Below are 13480 nucleotides of genomic sequence, written 5' to 3'. Positions count from 1 at the left end.
ACCACTTTTGGTTGTTTAACGCCATCTGTGCTAATAAAAAATAAATAATAGTAATTAATGAAAGAAATCAAGTATTATTTTCACTCTGGGACCTATGTTTGTAAAAGATTTGCAGAGGAGTTAATGGGAGTTATTTGCTTCTCGGTCACAGGTGTCAGTTTGGAAAAGCTTGTTCCCAGTTCTTGGTACAGCCAAGACACAGAGAAATGTGTAAACAAAATTAGATTACAAAGTTGGCCCTTGGGGTCATTGCAAAGCTCCAGAGAAGACAAGTTTGATGGCATCAGGAAAGATCAGTTCTAGGGACAGCATAGTCTCTGTCATAAAATATCATTTGCTGGGCCTACTTCCAGAGTCCTTCCTCGTAGAGAGCCTAACCTGAATCCGGGCTCCAATAATGGTTTGTGATAGATGACTTCACATGCCAAATAAGCTTTTGTGTCTGAATAGATGGAACCCATGCCACTGAAATCCTTGACATTCACAGGGTGATCTCCCAACTCCTACCAAGACATTTTTGAAACACTGTTGGAAAACCAAATGGTTATTTTACTAGTCTTTCCTGGCAGGGGAAAAAAAAAAAAAGGGAGAACTGTCCTCAGGATAGGCTGGATGTCTTGTCCTCATGCAGATTTGGTGCAAAATGTAAAACCTATGTTCATGTAACCTCACAAAGATTCTAGAATAAATGCCTTGATATCCATAATCCATTTAATCCTTTGGCATGCTTCTAGGACAAAAGCGTGCAGTGTCCTTGTCTCCCTGTGACCACTGATAAGGGCCAATTTGACTTTCTTTCTTTCAGGTTGTACAGGAGGAGATCCTCATTCCTTCCAGTTTTGTGAGGCTGAGTTACCTAAGCAGCCGCACCCCCGGATACAAAACCCTGTTACGGATCCTTCTAACACATTCAACCATTCCTGTGGGGATGATAAAAGTACACCTCACAGTAGCTGTGGAAGGGCGACTCACACAGAAGTGGTTTCCTGCTGCAGTTAATCTTGTCTACACATTTGCTTGGAACAAGACCGACATCTATGGACAGAAGGTTTGGGGCCTGGCAGAGGCTTTGGGTATGTTGAAATCATTCTGTGTAAATAGCAGTGTTGTGTTCACAAAACAGAAAGTACTATCTGCCTGTTAATTTGTATTTAGAATAATTATGGGTTTTCTTCTGTTTGAAGGATCTAAGGCACTTTTTCATTTAAACACTCCCTTTGGGCCTGTTGAGAGTTTCCTTTTGACACATTTTTGCTTCAAAATGATTTTAGTTCTCCTTTCATGATGGCTGCATACCAATGGAATCACACAATATCTGACTTGTAACTGTCTCCAAAGCTGAATATTGCCTTCTAACTATGACCTTTGAGGGGGCGTTCTTTGGGTCATGTTTCTGTATTTGACATTTAGACTACCATTTCCACTTAGAAAATACAAAATTTTAACTTAGAGGATTCTCCGTTTACTGTCTTTTATGTCTAGGATGGTTAGACTCCATTAACTTGTTACTGTGGTTGGTTAAATAAAAAATCATCCTGCCTTCCTAGTCCTTTTGACTTTAAAACCTAGCATCTTACAGGTTGCAGAGACCTTAAACAGCCCTTTGGATCTGTGGTTTTCAGATATTTAATGCTTCAGACACACGGCATTTTTTAAAAATGAGACTCAGATTTGCCAACCTTTTATTTTGCCAAGTAGGAGTATTTTTAGAAGGAAAAAAAAAAAAAAAACCCTGCCATCTACTATTGCCTACCACTACAATAATTTCATAAAGAAGGGATAACTTCCTTAACATAAAAAAAGGAATAGTCTGTCTTAAGAAATGATACTCAGAGAGACAGACAGATAGGCAGACAGACACCAATGTCTGTTTCTCTTAGTCTATAAAAGACAGTGAAAACTTCCTAAGAGACCTGGTAGGTCTTGGGAACCACAGTTGGGATCCATTGATTCTTATGCCTTCAGGCAGTAGCTCATGGTAACCACCCTTTGACAGATGAGAAGACTATTTTTAAAGTCCAGAGGAAAAAAAATTAATAAATAAAGTCCAGAGGAGATGTTTTCATATTCTCCCTTGGGAGTGTCTGTCATGGTACGAGTCCCATATAAGTGACCTATATTTCTTAGACTACCATGTGTCAATTTCCTCTTTCTTTCCAGAGGGAACCAGAGAGAGGGGGGAAAAAGACTGGTGAGTCTTCTTTGCCCAAGAGATCCTCACATATTTAAATAATTAAGTCATCTCTGTTGGGCTTTTTTAGAATGCAGGGACCATGGAATGCTTCAGATTTCCTCAGTTAGTGAAGAAGTATTGTAAAGACATAGGGGAACGTAAAGAAAGAACCAGAAAAGGCATCAGCAGCCTCAAAGGCAAACTTCATCAAATTGCAGGCTTGCTCTGGGTACACTGCAGTCCTAGAAGGTCAGCATCTGCTCTATCAAGTGAGCAACAGCTCTTGTCTCCCTGCAGCAAGAGTCCACTCCTTCCCACCATGGTGACCCAGCCATGCTGATGACGAAGCTCATCACTTCTCCTGTGGTACTAACTACGCTCGTTTTCTCTGGGCTCTTGCCAACTCCACGATCTGGTTTCTTGCTCTGTATTTTCCATTCAGATCCCTCTTAGAATTTCAGGTTTCATCAGCCAGTCTCTACCATTAGGCTAACTACCAGTGAGGTCATTGGCCCGCCTGTGGAGTCCTGCTCAGTCTCTAGTCCAGTGAATGTGGTGGTGAAGAAAATTCTGGAGCCAGACTCCCTCCCTGGATTCAAATCATCCTTCTCTACTTACTAGCTATGCAACACTGGGTAAATTAATCTCCAAATGCAGTTTCACCATATATTAAATGGATATTATAAACAGAATGTTACTCCCAAGTTATTATGGTGTGAGGATTAAATGAGGTGAGTGAGTGCTGGTTGCTGGTATGGTTTTGTCAGTTTTGCTATGGTCAGCATATTGACATCACAAGGTATAAAGCATAGCACCTATGCAGGTGTCTGTTGCCTAAGCTTCTCTGATAAGGGGGTTGTTATAAAGGTCTGATGCTGTAAAGAGCAATATTGCATAGGAACCTGGAATGTCAGGTCCATGAATCAAGGCAAACTGGAAATGGTCAAACAGGAGATGGCAAGAGTGAATGTCGACATTCTAGGGGTCAGCGAACTAAAATGGACTGGAATGGATGAATTTAAATCAGATGACCATTATATCTACTACTGTGGGCAGGAATCCCTTAGAAGAAATGGAGTAGCCATCATGGTCAACAAAAGAGTCCGAAATGCAGTACTTGGATGCAATCTCAAAAATGACAGAATGATCTCTGTTCGTTTCCAAGGCAAACCATTCAATATCACAGTAATCCAAGTCTATGCCCCAACCAGCAATGCTAAAGAAGCTGAAGTTGAACAGTTCTATGAAGACCTACAAGACCTTTTAGGACTAACACCCAAAAAAGATATCCTTTTCATTATACGGGACTGGAATGCAAAAGGAGGAAGTCAAGAAACACCTGGAGTAACAGGGAAATTTGGCCTTGGAATACAGAATGAAGCAGGGCAAAGGCTAATAGAGTTCTGCCAAGAGAACGCACTGGTCATAGCAAACACCCTCTTCTAACAACACAAGAGAAGACTCTACACATGGACATCACCAGATGGTCAACACCAAAATCAGATTGATTATATTCTTTGCAGCCAAAGATGGAGAAGCTCTATACAGTCAGCAAAAACAAGACCGGGAGCTGACTGTGGCTCAGATCATGAGCTCCTTATTGCCAAATTCAGACTTAAATTGAAGAAAGTAGGGAAAACCACTAGACCATTCAGGTATGACTTAAATCAAATCCCTTTTGATTATACGGTGGAAGTGAGAAATAGATTTAAGGGAATAGATCTGATAGACAGAGTGCCTGAAGAACTATGGATGGAGGTTCATGACATTGTACAGGAGACAGGGATCAAGACCATCCCCATGGAAAAGAAATGCAAAAAAGCAAAATGGCTGTCGGGAGGCCTTACAAATGGCTGTGAAGAGAAGAGAAGTGAAAAGCAAAGGAGAAGAGGAAAGATATAAGCATCTGAATGCAGAGTTCCAAAGAATAGCAAGAAGAGATAAGAAAGCCTTCCTCAGCAATCAATGCGAAGAATTAGAGTAAAACAACAGAATGGGAAAGACTAGAGATCTCTTCAAGAAAATTAGATATACCAAGGGAACATTTCATGCAAAGATGGGCTCAATAAAGGACAGAAACTGTATGGACCTAACAGAAGCAGAAGATATTAAGAAGAGGTGGCAAGAATACACAGAAGAACTGTATAAAAAAGATCTTCATGACCCAGATAATCATGATGGTGTGATCACTGACCTAGAGCCAGACATCCTGGAATGTGAAGTCAAGTGGGCCTTAGAAAGCATCACTACGAACAAAGCTAGTGGAGGTGATGGAATTCCAGTTGAGCTATTTCAAATCCTGAAAGATGATGCTGTGAAAGTGCTGCACTCAATATGCCAGCAAATTTGGAAAACTCAGCAGTGGCCACAGGACTGGAAAAGGCCCGTTTTCATTCCAATCCCAAAGAAAGGCAATGCCAAAGAATGCTCAAACTACTGCACAATTGCACTCATCTCACATGCTAGTAAAGTAATGCTCAAAATTCTCCAAGCCAGGCTTCAGCAATATGTGAACCATGAACTTCCAGATGTTCAAGGTGGTTTTAGAAAAGGCAGAGGAACCAGAGATCAAATTGCCAACATCCGCTGGATCATGGAAAAAGCAAGAGAGTTGCAGAAAAACGTCTATTTCTGCTTTATTGATTATACCAAAGCCTTTGACTGTGTGGATCACAATAAACTGTGGAAGATTCTTCAAGAGATGGGAATACCAGACCACCTGACCTGCCTCTTGAGAAACCTATATGCAGGTCAGGAAGCAACAGTTAGAACTGGACATGGAACACCAGACTGGTTCCAAATAGGAAAAGGAGTACGTCAAGGCTGTATATTGTCACCCTGCTTATTTAACTTATATGCAGAGTACATCATGAGAAATGCTGGACTGGAAGAAACACAAGTTGGAATCAAGATTTCCAGGAGAAATATCAATAACCTCAGATATGCAGATGACACCACCCTTATGGCAGAAAGTGAAGAGGAACTAAAAAGCCTCTTGATGAAAGTGAAAGTGGAGAGTGAAAAAAATGGCTTAAAGCTCAACATTCAGAAAACTAACATCATGGCATCTGGTTCCATCATTTCATGGCAAACAGATGGGGAAACAGTGGAAACAGTGTCAGAGTTTATTTTTTTGGGCTCCAAAATCATTGCAGATGGTGACTGCAGCCATGAAATTAAAAGATGCTTACTCCTTGGAAGAAAAGTTATGACCAACCTAGATAGCATATTCAAAAGCAGAGATATTACTTTGCCAACAAAGGTCCGTCTAGTCAAGGCTATGATTTTTCCAGTGGTCATGTATAGATGTGATAGTTAGACTGTGAAGAAAGCTGAGCACCAAAGAATTGATGCTTTTGAACTGTGGTGTTGGAGAAGACTCTTGAGAGTCCCTTGGACTGCAAGGAGATCCAACCAGTCCATTCTAAAGGAGATCAGCCCTGGGTGTTCTTTGAAAGGAATGATGCTAAAGCTGAAACTCCAGTACTTTGGCCACCTCATGCGAAGAGTTGACTCATTGGAAAAGACTCTGATGCTGGGAGGGATTGGGGGCAGGAGGAAAAGGGTACGACAGAGGATGAGATGGCTGGATGGCATCACCGACTCAATGGACATGAGTTTGGGTGAACTCCGGGAGATGGTGATGGACAGGGAGGCCTGGCATGCTGCGATTCATGGGGTCGCAAAGAGTTGGACACGACTGAGTGACTGAACTGAACTGATTATGGGTTTAATAGGTAGGTACCAGTGGTACTTGTAGTAAAGAACCTGCCTGCCATTGCAGGAGATGTAAGAGACATGAGTTTGATCCCTGGGTCAGGAAGATCCCCTGGAGGTGGGCATGGCAACCCACTCCAATATTCTTGCCTGGGACCATGGCCAGAGGACCCTGGTGGGCTACAGTCCATGGAGTCACAAAGAGTCAGACAACTGAAACAACTTTATATGTACACACTGTGTTAATTATTCTCATTTTGCCTTCCCTCACACACACACACACACACACACACACACACACAGTCTCTTCTCTGCACTTTTCTGTGCTTTGAAAGACTGCCTTCTATGGATCACATTGTCTGGATTCCTTTACTCTCTGGCTTCCCTTTTGATTTGGTCAGTGGATGGCACCATCAAGGGCCAGCAGAATGGAAGGAGGAAGGTGGTCAGGGTATTTATACTTCTCCCTGCTTCACTGCACTGCTGGCAGTGACTGCACTGGAAGATGGCAGCTCCTGTTGAGGAGCCCCTCCTCCAAGTCCCCACACTCTCTCCAGATCACTCCCTCCCTTAACCCCTCTCTGCAAGCCCAGACAGCTTCCCACAGTTGCCAGTCCCTGAGTAGATCACGATCCCTGTTCATTCCCTTCACCCTGCTCACGCCTCTGTAAATAGTCCCTTCATTCAACTCTCTGAACACTTCTGAGTGTGATATCTAACTCTGGCTGGGACCCTGGCTGATGCATACTCAAAGCTTCATATTCCCCTCTCCAGGATATGATCCTAAAGCCTTTTATTCACCTCCTGAATGTGTGCTAAGTCACTTCAGTCATGTCTGACTCTTTGTGACCCTATAGACTGTAGCCCACCAGGCTCCTTGTCCGTGAAATTCTCAAGGCGAGGATACTGGAGTGGGCTGCCATGCCCTCCTCCAGGGGATCTTTCTGACCCTGGGACTGAACCTGGGTCTCCTGCATTGGCAGGCAGATTCTTTACCACTACTGCCACCTGAGAAGCCCCTTTGCTTCAGTAGAATAACCTTAAATTCCTCTAACTTTTCTCCACAGGGCTTTGTTTTCCAATTCTTTATGACTTTTATCAAAACCCTTGCCGGGTTGTTAGATTTGAGGGTTTTTGTTTTGTTTTGTTTTACTTTTTTCTTAAGTTATAATGCAGCAATTTATCCATTACTCTGATGAAGAGCTGAACAAGACAGTGCCTAGCAGAAATTCCTTGCTGGGGTTCACATAAATGCAGCTCAGCCTGACTTTTAAAAAAAGTAACAGCTTTATCAACGTATAATTCACATACCATAAAGTTTACTCATTTAAAGCGTGCAATTCAGTGGGTTTTAGTATTATCACAAGTTTGTACAACCATCACCAACATCTCATTCCAGAGCATTTTCAACAGCACATCACAAAGTAGCCCTAAACACATTAGCAGTCACTCTCCACTTCTCCTTCCCCTCGAGACCCTGGCAACCACCAGTCTCCTTTCTGTCTCTATGGGTTTACCTATTCTGGATATTTCAAACACAGTCATACAATATGTGGTCTTTTGCATCTGGCTTCTTTCAGTTGACGTGTTTCCCAAGTTCATCCACGTCATAACAGGTGTCAGTCCTTCGTTCCTTTTTATGACTGAATAATATCCCATTGCATGGATATACCACATTTGTTTGTCCAGTCATCAACTGGTTGACATGTGGGTTGTTTCCACCTTTTGACTATTGTGAATAATGCTGCTATTAACATTTTTATACAAATATTGGTATGAATACCTGTTTTCAATTCTTTGGAGAATATACCTAGGAGTAGAATTGTTAGGTCATATGGTAATTCTGTTTGACTTGTTGAGGAGCCATCAAATTGTTTTCCACAGTGACTGCACTGTTTTATCAACCTCACTTTATGTATAAAAATGTGTTGTACCCCTTCCTTTTAAATACTCCCAGTGTTGAAGATTCTAAAATTATCCTCCTTGTTATAGTTAAGCACTGTTAATGACTTAGTTTCTCATATATCCATGGATGCAGCTTCCCTGATGGGTCAGACTGTAAAGTATCTGCCTGCAATCCAGAAGACCCAGGTTCAATCCCTGGGTGAGGAAGATACCTTGGAAAAGGGAATAACTACCCACTCCAGTATTCTTGTCCGGGAAATCCCATGGACAGAGGGGCCTGGCAGGCTACAGTTCATGGGGTCACCGAGTTGGACACAACTGAGCATTGAATAAACAACTAAATCACAAAAAGAAGCAATAGTGTTCTAGTATACACACCAGTTGGAGAAGGCAATGGCACCCCACTCCAGTATTCTTGCCTGGAAAATCCCATGGACGGAGGAGCCTGGTAGGCTGCAGTCCATGGGGTCGCAAAGAGTCGGACATGACTGAGCAACTTCACTTTCACTTTTCACTTTCGTGCATTGGAGAAGGAAATGGCAACCCACTCCAGTGTTCCTGCCTGGAGAATCCCAGTGATGGCGGAGCCTGGTGGGCTGCCGTCTATGGGGTTGCACAGAGTTGGACACGACTGAAGTGACTTAGCAGCAGCATACACACCAGTGCTGAAGAATTCGTCCCTACTGTTTGCCTATGGATGTTGATTTACTTCCTATTTCTACAATTATGTTTCTGGTCAAAACTTGCTCCAGCATTCTGACTACAAAAATGGCCTTAATTAAAATGCTGAAATATATATTGTTGGTTCCTTTTAAAAGCTAATAACAGTAATAAAAGCAGGAGACAACTGACCCACTCAGAAATATCCAAGGGAGAGGGGAAAATGTTCCTCATGGTGTTTTATGTGCACTTAAGGGACATATTTTTTTTTGAGTAGAGAAAGAAAATTGGCAAGGATCCCAAGGGAAACAGCCAAAATAATTTCAAGTGTGGTACCTAAGATGGAATATGGATTCTTTACCTTGTAGGAAATGTTCCTGATAACTTAATCATGGTTAAAGGGATTTTATTTACTACCTCGTCTCCATTTCCATCTCCACAGAGACTAAGGGAATTTTCCTGACAGTAGTAAAGCATTAGGACAAGCGGTAGAATGAAGCTGGAGAATCAACTTCTCTGAAAATGGATTGTGAACACCTTAGGAATATAACAGACAATAAATAGTTCACGTGATAAATGGATAGAGCAAAGGGATCAAGTATGTTACCATCGTGTCCATACCTTAATAGATATGATTGAATCTTTGGAAGGAATGATGCTAAAGCTGAAACTCCAGTACTTTGGCCACCTCATGCGAAGAGTTGACTCATTGGAAAAGACTCTGATGCTGGGAGGGATTGGGGTCAGGAGGAGAAGGGGACGACAGAGGATGACATGGCTGGATGGCATCACTGACTCGATGGAAGTGAGTCTGAGTGAACTCTGGGAGTTGGTGATGGACAGAGAGGCCTGGTGTGCTGCAATTCATGGGGTCGCAAAGAGTCGGACACAACTGAGCGACTGATCTGATCTGAAGCAAAGAAGAAAACACTTAGCTGTATTCCTGGCCATATCTTATCATCACTTAACTGATGTGAGAAGAAACAGAGTAAATTTTGCACCAGATATTAATAATGGTGCTATATATGACACTTCTCAGATTTGCTTCAATTTCAGAAGTCTTAGTATAGCCTTTTGGTAGGTGGAATAATAGCCATCACCTCCCAAAGATGTAAACAAATTATGTTACACAGCAAAAGATCATTAAGGTTATAGATGGCATTAGAGTCACCAAGCAGCTGACCTTGAGATGGAATAACTATCCTGGATTGTCCAGGTTGATCCATTGTTATCACAGAGGTCCTTAAAAGTGGAAGAAGGAGGCAGAAGGGGAGGTCAGAGTTAGAGGGAAATATAACTATAGAAGGAACGCACAGCAAGATGCAGTCTTGCTGGCTTGGAGGATGAAAGAAGGGAGCCAAGGACCAAGGAATGTAGGTGGCCTCTAGAAGCTGGAAAAGGCAAGGAAATAAAATCTCCCCTAGAGACTTCAGAAGGAATTCATCCCACTGAGCCCTTGAATTTAGCTCAATGAGACCCTTTTCAGACTTCTGACCTCCTTATCTGTAAGATGATAAATCTGTCCTGTTTGAAGCCTTTCAGTTTGTCCGGATGTCTTACAACAGCACTAGGAAACAAACCTTGACCACTATTCCTACAGTCCCAGTTTCAGCTGGAATTTTGATTAAAACTATGGCTTGAAAGATCTGCTCTTCTTCCTTCCCATGCCTGTTAAATGTGAACCTGTCCCACCCAACCCCCGTTTCTGGGTGTTGGAGAAAGAAGTCAGATGTAAACAAGCTGAGTCTGAAATCACGTGAATACCTAAGTTGAAATGCCCACTAAGTGTGAAATGTAGGACTCTTTCCCATATGGTTCAGCTGTGGGAAATTGATGTGATCTCTAAGGGCTCAAGTGTCACAAAAGAAGAATAAATTGTTCAGAGACAGGCAAAAGGAGAAAAGGAGAACCTGAGATCCTAAGGTATCCCACCAGTTTTTATAATGAAACAGATTTTGCAATGAGAGGGATAGTACCAGAATGAATAAATTACCAACGGAGGCTGTGCAGACTAATTCCTTGGAGAAGTATCAATGGCAGCTGATAAGATTGATTAATCCAAGAACAATATTGATTAAGTGGAAGAAGAGGAAAATCACCCCCAGGGTTGCAGTACAAAAACCACAATCACTAGTTCATCCAGCTTAAAGATTTTGTTGTCTGATACACAGACAAGACTCCCCTGCTAAAAACTCCATGTGAGCATTTGAAATAATTTGGCCTTAGTACTTTATTCTCTGGCTCTAAAAAGGCATGATGTCTGAAAATCATTGTATATTATTTTGTTTCTTTCCCAACTCTGCTCCTTGCAAAACAGTGTTAAAAAGAATCATTATTTTTCAGTTCACAGTGCTGTTAAAATTCTAGAGACAGCTTATTTAATGTGACAGACTGGCTTGTTCAGGAGCTCTGATCTGCATCCATTATATAAATTTTGTCAAAATAATTCCCTCTGTCCGCCTGTGTCCACATACATTATCAATATATAGTAATGCATTCTGCCTGGTCTTCATTTTAATTAAATTAAATTGCAGTGGTTAGGAGTCCTGGAAGTTCAGGAAATCAGCCATCCACCTTTAGTAGCACTGCTATAAACAATTCTACTTTTCTTCAAGGTTATTGGCAACAACAATTGCGTAATTATTTAGTACAGTAGTTTGGCAAGAAAGAGTGGTGATTCAGGAAGAACTAGACTTCCTAAAGGTTCATGACACAAAGGAGTCTGTCTAAATTGTGTTAGAAGAAACAAGGGAACATTAATGGTAATAGGTGCTAAGCTACGGTTGCTTTGTGCACACAAAACATCCCTGAGAACGATGCTTTAGTGTTCATAAATTTCCCTTCAGTAAAGCCTAAGCAGGCTGGGCAGCCACAAAAATAGCATCCACTGAATATTTTAATAGTAAATGGGTAGTGCTTTACAATTTGCAAAGTACTTTCACATACATTTTCTCATTTTAATCCTTAGAACATTCCTGCCTGGTAGGCATGGCACGATGAATGTGATCTTCATTTTACAGAACAGAAAAGCAAGGTTCAGAAAGAGCAAGTGACTTGCCAAAAGACCTTTCCCAAGCAGGGATTCAAACTTGAATCTCACCATCCTGAGTTCTGTATGCCTTTCACTGCTGCCTATCTTCACTAAAGGGACCAATCCACCTTACCCAATTCAACGCCCCAGTGGCTTTCTGTCCAAGAAGCTAGCAGAGATAATAATCTTTCATCATTTCTCTCCACTTATAAATTTGTAATCATTAACTGAGAGCAGGGCTGTTTTATCCATTCAGCTTTTCAGTCGCAGCACCAAGGATATGAGTTTTTCAAGGACCTACAAAAATCTTTGCAACCTGAAAAATAAATTTATTGGCACCAAAATGTGCAAAGAAAACCAGAAAATCAACATTAACAAATTGTTTAAATAAATGTCTGCTAAATGGAGCATTATGTCAGCTTGTCAACTCCAAGTCAATTTTCACATTTAAATATGAAATGTGTTTAATGTTGGATATGAGTTGTAGGTTGTATACATTTTAATATCCCTGATAAAATGTGAGATATGCCCTCCAAAGAGTACCTAGAGCTTACTAGGGTCTTTAAATGGCCCTAGTAAGTATTAACTGATGCTCCAGTAAGCACGTGATCTGTGTTCATTTCAAACTGCTGGTCACACTCAGTAGTAGATTACAAAATCTGTCTGGTGAGTCAGCCAGTATTTTTTTTAGTGGAATAAAATGAAATGGAATGGAATAGAACATAAGTGAATAGAATAGAGTAGAAAATATCAATGTAAAACTATTAAGAGAGTACTGTTTCAGTACTGTTATCAGAAAACTTTGTTTCACTTATACCTGTCCATATATGCATGTATCTTTCCATGTGTGTATTGGGTCACAATTAAATGACTTTCAAGCATAAGATTTTGAAAGCCATTGGTAAGGTAATATAGTCAAGAGATAGAGAAGTGAAAATGATTTGCCAAACCATATGATTTATTTTTTTTAAGTCAGCATTCATGACTATTCAGGCCTCCCAGCCCCCTCTTCCAGCCCATCTCAGGTCATTACAACCATGTCTCTTTAAGATTAGGTGACCGTATATATAATTTATCATTCAATCCAAGATACTCTTGAGAGTGAAAAGGGATGCTGTTAACAATTGAATAACTGGACACTGGTTTTGGCCAACCAGGATATATGATACTTCTACTTCAAGGTTATCTCTAGCTTCCAATCCTTATATCTTAAATTCAGAGCAAATAAAAGCTTATCTATTTAAAGGACTTCTGAATCATGGGTCTTCCCCTTAACCACATAGCATGATCCAGTGTAGAGGTAAAAGCACTTGCTAAGTGAGTAACTGTGTTTGAGCTGTGGCTCTGCCATCTGCTACTTAGTCAGATGACCTTAGACTAATCACTTCACCTCTCTGGGTCTACTGTCTCATCTATCAAATTGGAGTAAATATATCTTCCTCGTGAGTTTTTGTGAGTCTTCAAATTAGGTCATATACACAAAAATGTGTTTAACTGTTCAGTGTTATGCAAATGTGAGATGATATTATTTTAAGGAGGCCACGAATGAAAGTTCCAAAAGGTAGGTAACCCTTCAGGGTATGGGCTCTTTGACATGATGAATGATCACTGTATCTGCAGCGCTTAGCAAATCACCTGCCTGGCACATAGAGCTGCTCTGTGTAGGTCTGCTGACTCATTAAATAACCAGCCCCTTTAGAATAACCAGTCCATTTTCAAGGCAAATTTATTTCCTAAACCCCCTCCCAAAGAAAAATGCCTAAATACTGCTAGAAGATAGGAATCTTTTTTTCTCTCTTGTCCTGGGCAAGTGGTGAGGTGGTAGGGAAGGGAAAGGTTTGCTCTTCATTTGGTTTTGATGCACTAGCCAGATCACAGCTACCCTGACCTTCTTTCAGTCTTGCAGAGATACAAAGCCTCACGATCTTGCCCATATGCCACTCTCTGCCTAGAATGTTCTTCCCTGTACTTCATGAGATAAAGCCCTTCTATAT

General features: G+C 41.2%; 1 protein-coding gene across 6 annotated transcripts in view; it reads left to right on the top strand.

Moving 5' to 3' along the window:
• The window catches only part of TENM1 (teneurin transmembrane protein 1), a 916085-nt gene that overhangs the window by 765545 nt on the left and 137060 nt on the right, over positions 1 to 13480 (top strand). For all 6 annotated transcript variants that reach the window (XM_005227449.5, XM_059883262.1, XM_059883266.1 and 3 more), the window contains one exon: positions 806 to 1073. In XM_005227449.5, coding sequence (XP_005227506.2) covers positions 806 to 1073 — 268 coding nt within the window. The remainder of the gene's footprint in view (positions 1 to 805; positions 1074 to 13480) is intronic.

Source organism: Bos taurus, chromosome X (assembly GCF_002263795.3).
Source record: "Bos taurus isolate L1 Dominette 01449 registration number 42190680 breed Hereford chromosome X, ARS-UCD2.0, whole genome shotgun sequence".
NCBI classification, from domain to species: Eukaryota; Metazoa; Chordata; class Mammalia; order Artiodactyla; family Bovidae; genus Bos; species Bos taurus.
Note: the sequence above shows the minus strand (reverse complement) of the source record. Positions and strands in the feature narration are given on the sequence as shown.